Source organism: Acanthaster planci, linkage group LG05, assembly GCF_054643075.1.
Source record: "Acanthaster planci isolate LZ-2023a linkage group LG05, COTS_SCS, whole genome shotgun sequence".
In the NCBI taxonomy this organism is placed as follows: domain Eukaryota; kingdom Metazoa; phylum Echinodermata; class Asteroidea; order Valvatida; family Acanthasteridae; genus Acanthaster; species Acanthaster planci.
In genome coordinates, this window is record NC_141781.1 from 1392180 (window position 1) to 1405988 (window position 13809).

General features: G+C 41.9%; 2 protein-coding genes across 5 annotated transcripts in view; one reads left to right on the top strand and one right to left on the bottom strand.

Annotated features, from left to right (window-relative positions):
• Window positions 1-1552, top strand: part of ccdc171 (coiled-coil domain containing 171) — a 32598-nt gene extending 31046 nt beyond the window's left edge. For all 3 annotated transcript variants that reach the window (XM_022247251.2, XM_022247250.2, XM_087136577.1), the window contains exon 29: window positions 250-1552. In XM_022247251.2, coding sequence (XP_022102943.2) covers window positions 250-331 — 82 coding nt within the window. In that variant the 3' untranslated portion in view covers window positions 332-1552. The remainder of the gene's footprint in view (window positions 1-249) is intronic.
• The window catches only part of cntln (centlein), an 82129-nt gene continuing 68324 nt past the window's right edge, over window positions 5-13809 (bottom strand). For both annotated transcript variants that reach the window (XM_087136578.1, XM_087136579.1), the window contains exons 32-34: window positions 7464-7670; window positions 7006-7080; window positions 5-3382 (exon numbers count right to left, since the gene is read on the bottom strand). In XM_087136578.1, coding sequence (XP_086992704.1) covers window positions 3290-3382; window positions 7006-7080; window positions 7464-7670 — 375 coding nt within the window. In that variant the 3' untranslated portion in view covers window positions 5-3289. The remainder of the gene's footprint in view (window positions 3383-7005; window positions 7081-7463; window positions 7671-13809) is intronic.

Sequence of the window (13809 nt, forward strand, 5' to 3'; positions counted from 1 at the left end):
CTCATTGGTTTATTCATATTACGCACGCATAGCATTTAATATTTGACACAAAAAAAGACCATTGACAAAGGCAAAAAAAATACACTGGGAAAATTCTACATAACCCCAGTGCTGAATTATAGACAGGCCCTGTGTTTTTTTCCCTATGTACCGATGCTGAACTCTGAGTATGCCCTCAGTAAAACAAGTGTCAGTATCTGTTAATGCATGTATATTTTACATTCCAAATCATTCATCTGTTGTTTCTAGCCTGTACACACCTCAGACGCCTCTGGCAACAAGCACCCGGAGGAAGACACCAAGTAAGGCAAGAAACTTCAATCATCACTGAACGATCACTTCATCATCACATCTAGTTTGTAATGGTGCTTTTTTTTTGTCCCCAGAGTAACTTCAATTCTTTAATACTTTCAGGATATCTTTTTGATGCTTCATGTGTTCCAAGGCGCAGCAAATGTCAGAAGTTATTATGTACCATTCATTGAGGTCATGGTCTTGAAACTGTACTGACTGAACACTTCAAGTTGCATTTCTGTGCTGTTGATTTTTTAAAGAAATAACTGTAGAAATTCTTACTAAAATTTTAGCTACTGTCTATTTTGTTTGGGCAATATCTCCAGCGGTTCACTTGTAAAGATCAAGACCAGTTCGCCTTTTTCACAATTCCTAAAATGTACTCCCATCAGTAGTATCCTTGCCTTGCATTTTTCAAAATAGTTTTGGAGCATTAAATGGGTGTTACAAATGAGTGTTTAGGTGTGTGGATTTGTGCTGTGCTTATAGAAGAAACAATGAGAACATAACTTGACTTCCATTTCCAAATTTGATCAAGCCGATTGTTGTTTAAGTTTGAAGTAAATAGTACTAGCTCTCCTCCGACAGCAGATTTGTGCTTGATATTTGCGACTTACTATTCCAAAACCAGGCTGAAATAGGTCATTATGATGTTTGGCAATTCCTTTCTCCTGCCTATGTGATCGTAAGTCTAAACTGTGTCTGCAGAAAGCTTTGGTAATTATGGACAATGACAACTTACATGAACAGTGGAAATTAATAATAATGAATAATTAATATTATTAATATTAATAATATTAATAAATAATTCATAACTTAAAGGACATGAAGTTTACTTCAGCTTCGTTTTGGAATAGCTGGTCACATTTTCAACTTCAAGTTTTCAGCTTCCCAGGTCATTTTCTTTGCCATGTTGAAATTAATGTTAACCCTAACGCTCCTCAGTCCTCCAACAGGTGAAGGATTGAGGAGGGTTAGGGTTAATAATTGCCTTTGATGTTTTGGCAATGCCTTGGCAATGGGAGCATATCTTTTAACAATTTTAAAATGAGCTTTCTTAAAGTGCCTGTTGTGATGCAACTTGAAATGGCCGCTGCAATATCCTAACAATTCCACAATTATTCCATTTTGCATGAGCGAAGACCATTGTTTTTTTTTTTTAATCTGTATATAGTTTTGTAAATCAAAAGATAAAGTGTACATAATGACTTGTAAGATATTGTCAGCTTGACAAATAAAACTGAGTGCTTTGTCAACATTTCTTTCACTCCTTGGTACTTTCTTTACCACACAAATGTGGCTCTCTAACTAGATGAAACCAAATTTTTATATTCTGTCAAGTTCTGCACCTTTTTAGCATCTGTTTCAACAATGCATGACATCTTAAAGTTGTCCACTATTGAGCAGGTAACATTGTGATTGTTGCAAAACCAAATATCCTGGCACGGGTGCAATATCTGGCCCACTGAGAAGTATGTCTATATTTCATTGGCCTGTACATTAGGGCAAATTTAACCACTTCGGGCCGGGGCATTTATGAATGTTGATTCTGCTGGGGATATGGATGGGATACATTTTTTTTTCTGATTTCAAAATTCTTGAAAAATTCCTGTCTTCATTTACTGGACACCTACACCTACACAAAGGACTATCTGGTTTCTACTCTAATCTGACAGACAACATCTATTGACACTGAAGTATTTCAGCCAGGCCTGCCGCCTTGTAAAATGAGCCCAGATTGTGCGGTGTTACGTAATTTTCTTTCGTTCACAAAACTGGCACAGTGGGCTGCTGACCTCTTTTCAATAGGGGCCAGATTAGTGTGCAGCAGTACTGTGTGGCTCATCGCTGCGGTGGTGGAGCGCTTTTGTCCCGGGTTAATCCACTTGTGCTAAATGCCCCAAACCGTGGTATACTATTTCAAAACAAGGCTGGATTATCTCCACTATTGAGAGTGAAAAAATGTTGGTAAATCCCAGCAGCCTGGTGTATTGTTACTAGTACAGTCTTTTGTTACAAGGCCCAGTTCCCTTCGGTTTCGGAGACTCCAGCCACGCGTATAAAAAATACGAGTCCAGTACCGGAAACCCCGGCGGCAAGTGGTTAAACAAACTTGGCCCTGGAACTCTAAGCACAATTGTGATTTTCAAGATGTATTTTTGCATTGGGGAGATGTTAATTATATATATATTTCGCAAGCTCTCGGACAAGCACTGAGCATACAGTGCTTATTAATATACGTTAGGTAAGGGCAAAACCGTTATACACAATTGTGATATTAAATCAAAACGTTCACAGAAAGTCCAAAATGGTCATAAATATTAACCACTTCCTGTCTGGGACTCCGGGATCGGAGGCGTATGGTTTATACGGGTGGCCAGGGTCTCCAAACTCGGACAAAGGAAACAGGGCCCTGTAACAAAAGACCGTACTCCGAACAAAAGACCAGGCTGCTGGGCATTACCGACATTTTTCACTCTCAAAAGTGGTGATAATCCAGCCTTGTTTCGAAACCGTATACCGGGGTTTGGGGCATTGAGAGCGAGCGGACTACCACCGGGGACAAAAGCGCTCCACCACCGCAGCGATGAGCCACACAGCACTGTTGCACGCTAATCTGGCCCCTATCGAAAAGAGATCAGCAGTGCACTTAGCCAGGTTCGTGAACAAAAGACAGTTATACAATCTGGGCTCTGTTTACTGGCTCTGTTAAGGCTGGCTGAAATACTCGGGCGTCAATGAAGGTCACCTGTCGACTTAGAGGAGTGCCTAAAGATTACTTGGTGCGGCTATAAACGACCGTTAAATGAAATGATGAATTTTTGAAGGATTTTGAAAACAGAAAAAATGATAGTCATGCCAGCCCAGCATCATCAACATTGAAAAATGCCCCGGCATGAAGTGGTTAACATATTTACACAAGCACTTTAAACAGGTGGAATATTTGGCAAGAGAATCCCAGATGGATTTCAGTCAGTCTTGTGGACAGTCAATGTTACCTATCAGTCTGCCTTTCTCTGGAAAGTAACAGGTCCTTCTCCTCCAACTTTCTTGTGAAAAGATCTAACAACTTGTCACTACTCAGAACCTGCAAGAAACAATTAAAAAATTGCTGGTAATGTTGTATCTGGGAGTGTATTCAGAAACATACATATCTCCAATGCATTTGTAATTTGTTCTTTGAAACAATGGTCTATTTTTCCTTCAGAAGTTATTTTAATGATTAAAAACTGTTTTTGGAAACATTTGTAGGTCATTGGCTGAAGCTGTACAAGATAATTCTAGTATTTGGTGACTTTAAAAATCATTTCCAGAATAGCAAGAACACTAAATGGTGGTTTTTACATTTAGTGAAAAGTAAAAAATAGGGTGATTGTTTTTTGTTTTGTTTTTTAAATAAAACCATGTTGTGAGAATGATTCCTAGACCCTCCCATTGTCTAAATCGAAGGCCTGGGATAATTTTGAAACTCCTTGCAATCCACAGACAAGTTTACAACTTTCAAGTGTCTGAAAAAGTCCTTAACAGTTTGAGGTATGAATTGGGTTGACGTTCTCCTTCCTTTCTACAGCAGTCTTAGTCATTCTCTGCTCCTTTGCACCCCCTCCCCCAATTTGAAATTTGGGCCGAGTGCCAAGCAGAGCACCTAAGGCTGTCTGCTTCGGGTGACTAAATGTCAAAGGTAGGTACAAACAGACAGATCAGTTTGCAAAAAGTCGTACGAATGGCAATACAATCAGAGGAAGTCAAGAGTTCATTGTCTGTGCTTCTATCCAACAAAACATCTCCGTTCTCCAGTGAAGATGGAGAGAAAGTAACTAAATATGTCTTCAGATTGCAGGGAAATATCACCTTTGAAGAGGAAACAACATACTTTGTGGCCCTAAATGTTTTATTTGGTAGAGATTGAGGACCCCATCCTAGAGAGAATTAAATTGGAATTTAAAGTTTGAAGTTCATAGTTTTCCTCTCAAGACAGAATATTAATACATTGCTGTGCCAGAGAATCATCTAACTCATAAGACCTATTCAAAAGGTGCACAAAGCCTGTGATACTGAGCTGAACAATTCTTAGTATTTTCTATGTACATTTTTCAATGCTTTCCCGGCTAAATTTGACGTTCTAGGGGCTTTCAAATATTTTCATATCAGTCCCAATATTGGAGACAGGACATCCAATCTTGACCTGATAAATTTCAAACCGCATTTTGACCAAAACACAATATTTTTTCTTTCCGGCCAACAAAAATACCAAACATGTCAAATTTGACAAAATACAACAAACTCTGTCTTGTACTAACCACCTTATTTCTTTCACCACTACGTAAAAGTAAACACTGTCTTGACCTACCTTGTATTGCTATGCCTAGGCATCAAAATAAAGCATGCTACAATCATGGTGGTCCACAAGTATGAGAAAAAAAAAATTTGACATGAAGGGGGGGTCTAGATGGACAAAAATCAGACTTGTGAAGCTGTCTTTTTCTCTAGTTTTGGAAATATTTACATTCAGGGTCTGTGGGTGTTTGACACGACTGTTGGGTCGAGTCTTTTCACAGTCAACTCAAGTTACTTTTGTGTATATCAAATTCATTTCAAGTCGGTGCATGTTTTTGTGTGGGCATGAGTTTTTACATGTAGATATTTAAAAGATAATTTGCAATGAAGAGTAATTGAAAGACTTCTACAATAAGTATTCAAATTGAAGTACCTCGACAATAAGTATTCAAATTGAAGGACCTCGACAATAAGTATTCAAATTGAAGGACCTCGACAATAAGTATTCAAATTGAAGAACCTCGACAATAAGTATTCAAATTGAAGGACCTCGACAATAAGTATTCAAATTGAAGGACCTCAGCAATAAGTTTTCAAATTGAAAGACCTTGACAATAAGTATTCAAATTGAAGGACCTCGACAATAAGTATTCAAATTGAAGGACCTCGACAATAAGTATTCAAATTGAAGGACCTCGACAATAAGTATTCAAATTGAAGGACCTCGACAATAAGTATTTAAATTGAAGGACCTCGACAATGAGTATTCAAATTAAAGGACCTCAACGATAAGTATTCAAAATATATGAGAATATACCCTTGTGATTTATTTAAACCTATTGCGATTTTTTTTGGCCATGTCAAGGATTTTTAGATACTGTTTTGGTTTTTTAAGCTGTGAGAATTTCCATGTTTACAAACAAAACTGTAATGTTCTTTGTTTCTGTAATGTTACAGACATTTCTGGGCAGAAAGTTGCTGGAACATTTGAGGTTTTTCTGTTATTAAGGATTTTTTAAGTTGAAGGCAGTGTACATGTACTTTTCATTAAAAAAATGGTTTGATAGAGTGTACATGTATATACAATCAGTAGGAGGAGACAGTAAAACAGAAGGCGAATCCAGGAAAGGTCATCGCATTATTCCTTTACAACGTCAAGTTATTCCCTGGTTAGTGTCAATCTGTAAACAAATTCAAAATCAATTTAATTTTGACAGAATAACAAGTGTGAGTAACTTAGGCTAGGAAAAACAATCTCTTCCAAAGGTTCTAAAATGATTCACTGATGAAACTAACAAACTTTAATGTCTGTACTTCAATAATGTCCCATCAAACTCGGCCACTGCACAGTGATTCACTTGTAGCATTTTGAAGAGTCATGCTCATCCTGAGAATTCAGTGACCTTTAGGCAAATAGATTTATTTTTGTACTTTCTGGTTCACAATTTGGTTTTAACCAAGGGTACCAGAAATAAAATGATTTAGTTGAACTTCGATGATGAAAAACTCCAAATGCCTCTGTCAATCACTTAGGTTGGTTACTGATGAACATTTGGAGGAGTAAAAAGTCACTGCTTGACTTTTGACATTATAGCCAATATGGTACAATCATCGCCCACCACCAGACTGAAATCACTGTGATGAGACAAGAACGGCCACTCTCATCACACATTAATTTATGAGTCTGGTTTGGACTCTCGTAAAGGTTGCATGATCTCATCAAAGGAACTGAAGTTACATGAAAATGGGTCAATTGCATGTTTCCACGTGATGACAAGCTGCCAGAATTGTGATGATACATGAGGATGACGAAGTTTTAGATTCATGAGTTTACAACACTCCATACTTCCTTCAAGTAAAGAATCAGAGACTTTTGGAGTGGAATCCAGCCCAACCATGTTCTACATGCTAACTAATTCCATCAAGAGGTTTCCTGTTGGCCATGATGTGTAGATCTCAGACTGAAGTTGGTTCGGCATTCATTGCAAGAGATGAGAATTGGTGCCTAGGCCTATGTGATGGAGTCAGTGTTATCCCTCTAGAAATTCAACACTGAAGGTAAAAATGGATAATTTTAAGGAGATGAGGATATTTTTTCCTCTTATTCTCAGTGGAGTGGGTGCCTTCGTGCACCGCCAAAATTCATAGATCTACTTAACACTACTTAGCATCACTTAGGAAAAATATGATGGATGAAGCAATACACATGAGACGTTTCAGCTGACAATCCCCTTTAGTCAAGCAATCAGGAAATAAGGTGGCTCCACAGAAACGGCGTCTGACATCAAATGCCATTCCTGCGTGGGGGTGGATCTGGCAAGGAAGTTGCAAGGTCTTATTTCAGGAAAAGACTTGAGGTTTTCTTGCTGTTCAAGCACTGAAGGGTAGAGTGGCAGCAGGAAAGTGAACAAGTAAAGTTAGAAAAATGCTGACCTTGGATGAGAGCGTCGAGCCAATCTGCTTCATCCAGCGCTGATCTTTCTTCCTTTCTGCAATTTCTTCTTGGTCCTGAAATGAAATGGCAAATCATTGACTTCTGGTGGAATTTGAAGTTGAGTGATCATGTAAAATTAAGTAATGGCTTTGGTTTTCCCTGATGTAATGCTAGAAGCACTCTATACTTTCCAAAACGTTTTGAGGAAATTATTCACCATTTCAACCAGGTGGGATTCATAACTTCTGATATAAATGCATATGTCTTCCTGCTTGGCAACTGATCTCAGTCTCATCAAAGACTTTTGATAAAATTACCACAAAGTGACAAAAAATGTTGAAACATCTTGACTGGTTGCAGGTAACATTTCCCACCAATTATACATTCATTAACCTTTGATCTCTGTACCTTAGCCTCCTTATCCAATTATACATTCATTAACCTTTGATCTCTGTACCTTAGCCTCCTTATCCCCATCCTCTTCACTGCTGGCCATAAACTCATCCAGATCCGAGGCGCTCATGTTGAGAATGGACGAAGCGATGCCTTGGACCCGACTCAACGATCCATTCAGATTGTCTCTGCTGGGGTCAGGCTGCCTGGGTACTGGCCTGAGCTTCTGGCGAGCTTCTTGAGTCTGGTTGAGGAGACAGGAAGCTAGACCCTGCAGAACCAAACAAAGCAAGGTCCCTTTGATTTTACCAATCTGTAGTCTGCTCAGTTACACTGCAAGTAAAATTGTAAGAATCACATTTGGTGATACATGTAGTGGTATCACGGCAGAAAACTTGTCTTCTGGTAGGCTACAAAATGATGAAGTCATTATATGTCTCAAATGGGGAAAGATAGCAAGTTGTTTGAATTTAAACGACGGTTTGGACCCTTGAAATAACCAAGATGTTTTAAACTTTTATCCCTTCGAAAGCACAGACATCATTTTGGACAACCATAACATGACAACTGACATCACCCAAGGTTGCAAATTCATACTGGCTCTACCTCTAAGAGACAAAAAAGTAAAGGCAAAATGCCAAGAGTTTACAGCATCAAGGGACTCGAGCAACTTCTTTAGCTCAGTTGGACAGAGTGAAACCTGATTTTTCTTGTCTCCCAAATCACGGAAGTTGTAGCCTGAGTGCTTCCTTCCTGAAAAGGTCTGGTAAAGCTGATGTTTGATTTCTGCCTGACACCAAGCTGCAATGTGTGGACAGGAAATGACCCTGAAGGGATTACTAAGCTGCTCTAGGTTTCAGGATGTTAACAGTCACCTCCCCGGCCATACATCCTCAACCAATTATGCAAATTTATGCATCAAAATCACATTAACCCTTCCTTTAAAAGATAAATTTTGGTTATGGTTCGGGAATTAAAATGCAAGTCCTTGTTCTGGGCAGGCTTTTTTTTTTTTCAATTTATTGGCCTGAGTTTTGATATGCTTTCAAATTCTAAATACTGATTCCCAGACATGTGTGTTGAGGTGGGCCGGGTCATTAGCCTGACCCGACTAGGCTACCTGTGAATGTGCAAGTGGATATACTGTAGACTTACTGGTGCTTTCCTCTGCCTTCGGCAAGAACAGGCATAGACATGTAGTTACACTTTTCACCGACAGAAGAACCTGGCCTTCTTAATCACAGTGCAGACAGTGTGGAAGGTATGTTTTGACCTCTTTAATAACAGAAATCCTTAGAATGTGTGCCGTGGAAAATTGCTTATTATGGCCATTTCTGTGCTTGGCTCAATGGGCGTTGCCGGAGCTTTTTTGGGGGGAGGGGAGAGGGGAGGAGGCAACAGCACTCAGCGTAAGGACAAACTATTAATGGTGAAAGGGGGATACATGTACCGTATATTTAGGTATTCTCACATTTTTCACTTCTTTTTTCCCAGATTTTTACATTTATCAGTAATTTTTCCAGATGGGGGCAAGTGCCCCTCTTGCAATGCCCATGCTTGGCTCCGATTAATTTCACAGACACTTGATGCAAACAATTCCTTAGCTACAGATGTAACACTTTAAAATAAGAGTCATGGCAAGTGTTTAAAAGAATTTTACACATGAAGGATTTCACGAGATGGCACATATTCTCTCTTTTTTGATAATTCGGCCACATGATATTGGACAAAAACAGCAGATGTACTCGCCCATCATGTCAATCAAGTCTGAAAATCAGCTTATGATATCAACATTGCTCACTGCCAGCCTCGTTATCGTCATTACTGGAAACTCGTCGGCCAGCACGACAGTCAAGACATATTCAGCCACACCTGCACCCAGTTATTTGACCACATCTTCAGAGGGTACATACACAAAGCAAGGTGATCAGCAATGCAATCCATGCTGCCAGGGTCAGCCAGGGTCACCTGGGGTGCCTGGATTACCGGGGAATGCTGGGAGGGATGGATTCCACGGACGAGATGGACTGAGAGGGGAGCCTGGCTTCATGGGATCTCCTGGCATCAGAGGACAAGATGGTGTCCCAGGGCCCCAAGGTGTGAAGGGAGAGAAGGGTGAGCGTGTAACTGTTGTTGGACGGCAGGGTGCTCCTGGAGATCAAGGCCCTAGAGGGCTTAGTGGACCTCCGGGACCAGAAGGTGTGGCTGGAGAGAAAGGTGCCTCAGGGGAGAAAGGTGCATCAGGCCCAGTAGGCCCTCCAGGCGCAACAGGACCACCAGGAGCAGCTGGCCAAATGGGGGCTAAAGGTGATCCTGGAAATAAGGGAAATCGAGGCATCAAGGGGATTAAAGGAGACAGAGGAACGGATGGACGACCTGCTCCACCTAATGTGACGGGTGTACCTGGTGAAGTTGGAAGCCCTGGCCCAAGGGGACAGAAAGGAGAGAAAGGCGAAAGGGGACCGGTCAGCTTTGTGAGCCCACTAGGACTTCAAGGACAAGTAGTGAGTGCTGATGAGCGTGGATATGCCCGTCATGGGATTAAGGGAATTCAGGGTGAGCGAGGGATAAAGGGAGAAAAAGGTAGTAATGGAACAGAGGGAGATCCTGGTGATCAAGGTCCTCCTGGGGAGACAGGATTGAAAGGAGACAAGGGGGAGAAAGGTGAGATTGGACCAGCAGGGCAGACAGGTTCATCAGGCCCACAAGGAAAGGTGGGTCCAAGAGGGGAGAAAGGGGATCCAGGCAGGAAGGGAGATGATGGGATGAAAGGATCCCACGGTGAAAGGGGTTTACCAGGGGAACAAGGTGTGAGAGGATTGCAAGGACCTCCTGGGGAAGTGGGACCAAGTGGTGATATTGGAAGGCCTGGCATGAATGGAAGTAGAGGTGAGAAGGGTGATAGAGGCCAGCAGGGGGAAAGTGGGATTATGGGTTCTCCTGGGGTAAATGGTGAACGTGGAGACTCCGGACTGAAGGGGGAACAGGGAGAAAAGGGAATGGTGGGTGAGATGGGGGTCAAAGGTGACAGAGGTGACATCGGACCTAAAGGTGACATGGGCTCAAGAGGGTTCAATGGGTCTAAGGGTGATCAAGGGCCAACTGGATCAAGAGGAGCGCAAGGGATGATGGGTGTGGAAGGACCGACAGGGCCACCAGGGGAAACAGGATCTCCAGGGAGTGTAGGGGAGACAGGTGAGAAGGGTGAACCGGGAAGTCCTGGAAGAAAAGGAGATACTGGACTTGTTGGTATCCCAGGCAAAGATGGTGATCCTGGCTTAATGGGTATACAGGGGCCAAAAGGTGAGAAGGGTGAGCCAGGCCAGTGGGGTGAACATGGATCCAAGGGGAATAAGGGAGAACGGGGAGCAAGGGGCAAGCAGGGACCTCAGGGACTATGGGGAACAAATGGACCAAAAGGTAATGAAGGGCCTCAGGGACCTCCAGGTCCGATGGGACCAACAGGTCCACAGGGTGTGAAGGGTGAAGTCGGGCCCGGAGGGGTTCAAGGTGACAGAGGGGAGAAAGGGGATATTGGAATGCAGGGAAAACTTGGGGGAACAGGGCCGAAGGGCGAGATTGGGGACCCAGGTGGTCCTGGACCAAAGGGAAACAAAGGTGATATTGGGCCCGCTGGGGGACCACCTGGACCAAAAGGGGAACCAGGCAAGGATGGGTTGGATGCTGAGAAGGGTCAGAAAGGTGTCAATGGACAAGTGGGGTTGACAGGGCCCAGGGGTGAGAAGGGTGGCAAAGGGGATAAAGGAAACCAGGGTAATAAAGGAGCAAAGGGTGAGCTCGGTTACAAAGGAGATATAGGGATGGTTGGACCTGTGGGGTTGAGAGGATTTATTGGTAATCCGGGGGTTACTGGCCCAGCCGGAGAAAAAGGGGACAGGGGTGAACCGGGAGTAGAAGGGATTAAGGGGGAGGTAGGATCCCCAGGGATGCAAGGTTGGGCTGGTGAAAAGGGGGCAAAGGGTGAGACAGGGGAAATGGGGGAGATGGGCCCCACTGGAGAGAAAGGCCACAATGGTACAGTGGGACCTCGAGGTGGTCCAGGCCCACGAGGAAGTGGTCAAAAGGGCGACAAGGGAGAACAAGGAACAGATGGGGATAAAGGTGAGAAAGGGGAAATTGGGGAACCTGGAGAAAAGGGACAAAGGGGCATATGGGGTCTAGAGGGGATCAAAGGAGCAAAAGGACAGACAGGATTACCCGGATTGACTGGGCCGATGGGTGACAAGGGAGCCACAGGGGACAAAGGTGATGTTGGGCATAAGGGAGATGTAGGACCTTCGGGATCTCCTGGTCTTGGCATAGTAGGCCCTCCTGGCATACCAGGAGAGCCTGGCAAATCAGTGGCCATAGCTCCCTACCGGCAAGCAGCCTTTACAGCAAGATACTTCCACAACCGGGTGGATCTCAACAACAGGCAGGTACCATTTGCTCTGGTGATCTCCAACATCGGGGGTTACTTCCAGGGCAGTGCCTTTACCACTTCCGTGGCAGGCACATATGTGTTTCACTTTCACCTGGAGTACGGAGAGGGGATTCTGAAACTGGTCAAGAAAGGGTCTCCAATGGAGCTCATGTCCACTGAGAGATCAGCAACAGCTGTGGTCCAGCTTGATATTGATGACCAAGTGTGGTTGGAGATGACCACACAAGGGATACTTCAAGCATTGGCGGTTAACTTCAGTGGATTTCTCCTCTATGTGTCTTAGTTCTCAAAAAGGTTAACATGTCTAAATATTTAAGGAAAAATTGGTCTAGTGAGGAAGGTGTTCCAAACTTTGAGTTTTTGAAACCCTTTGTAAACAGTGAGTATATTTTACAAGTAAAATAATTTTGATTATAAAAGGTAACAAGCAATACCAGCTCAGAAACAAATTTCACACAGGTTGTTGAAAATGATCAAATGCCATCAAATGATAAGAACAAAGCAATAATTTTGCTATGCTCATATAAACTGGAACATGTCAACATACATCTTTGTGTCACTCTATCCTTTGCAACTTACTGTGTCAGTTGTTCATACATGTAACTGGATTGTTTGAAGTGAGGCACATTGGGATAATTATGAAACTCCCAGTAATGATGGAAGTAGTGTGCCAAGTAATACTTAGCTTCAATGAGGTCCTCAAGTATTTATAAGGTAACAGTGTATCAGGATTCAGCTGCACCTATGTATGTAAATAAAATACTCATGTGTAATATGTTGAGAAAGCAAAATGGATGTTTGGGCTCAAATGATGTTCAGTTTTGAAATATGATCTCACACCAAGGGTGTTGTGCATGGGTAATTCCAGAAAATAGGGGTCCAAAAGTGACACTTTCATGTCCCTGTTACATCTGACCTTTGCTATTAAGAAACATCACCAGAATGGATTTCAAACTATTACTATTTGTTTGGCAAGTAATTCACATTAATTCCTCACTCCTAGAAACTTAGAAAATGTGTTCTGAACTTACAAAATCATATGTCAGATATGAAACAGACACGACAAAAATGGACCCCTAATTTCTGGAACGACCCACATGTGAGTAAAAATTGCTGAAATATTTTTATTGAATTTTTATTAAATTTTATTTATATTGAATTACATGTAAAAAGTATAAAATCAAAACCATGCCTTGAGAATTCTTGTATGGCTGCTAAACTGTGGTAGTTAAGTCAGTGTTGGGCCATTTATTAGTACAGGAACTTTAACAGGAAAACCATCAACAGGCAAAGTAGAATGAGATCTATGAAGTCTGAAGCTTAATATTGACAAATAATTCCTGCTTTCTTTCCATGAAGATAACAGCATGTTTTTAGAATAACCACACACGATGGTTGATGAAGCAAGCTCAATAAAGTTATTGAAAACTGATGTTTGATCACTGCCGTTCAAAGAATCTTTAATGACTCCGTGTTTACCATTCACTTCATTCTGCAAAACCGTATGCATTTTACTGTTTTGTAATTGTTTTTAACAATCAAGAAACTAGTTTGCACTGCATGGAAATGGGCAAAAATATTAAACTGATTCTTTGAATTGGCAAACGTAGCAAAGGGTTCACTACATGTAGATTCTGTATACATGTATCCATGTACATATTTAGTAGACCCCATATATTTTCAGTTCCACGACCTGCATGTGGCTGCAGTTCCAGAAGAGCAGTTCATTCTATTGGTTTTCTGATGACATTGTTGAGGCCATGTGTAGGTAGGCAAAGCCACTGCTGAGATTATCAGCACAACAACTCCAACCCACTGAGAACATAGGGGCAAATGTCCAGGCTGCAGAGACAGACCAATGCATCCAATGTCAGTGGAAGGAGTAGCTCTGTGAATTATGTATCCTGGCAGCCTTGCCAAGAGCTATGTACATAAACAGGGCATTAGATAATTGGTCTGTGTTAGG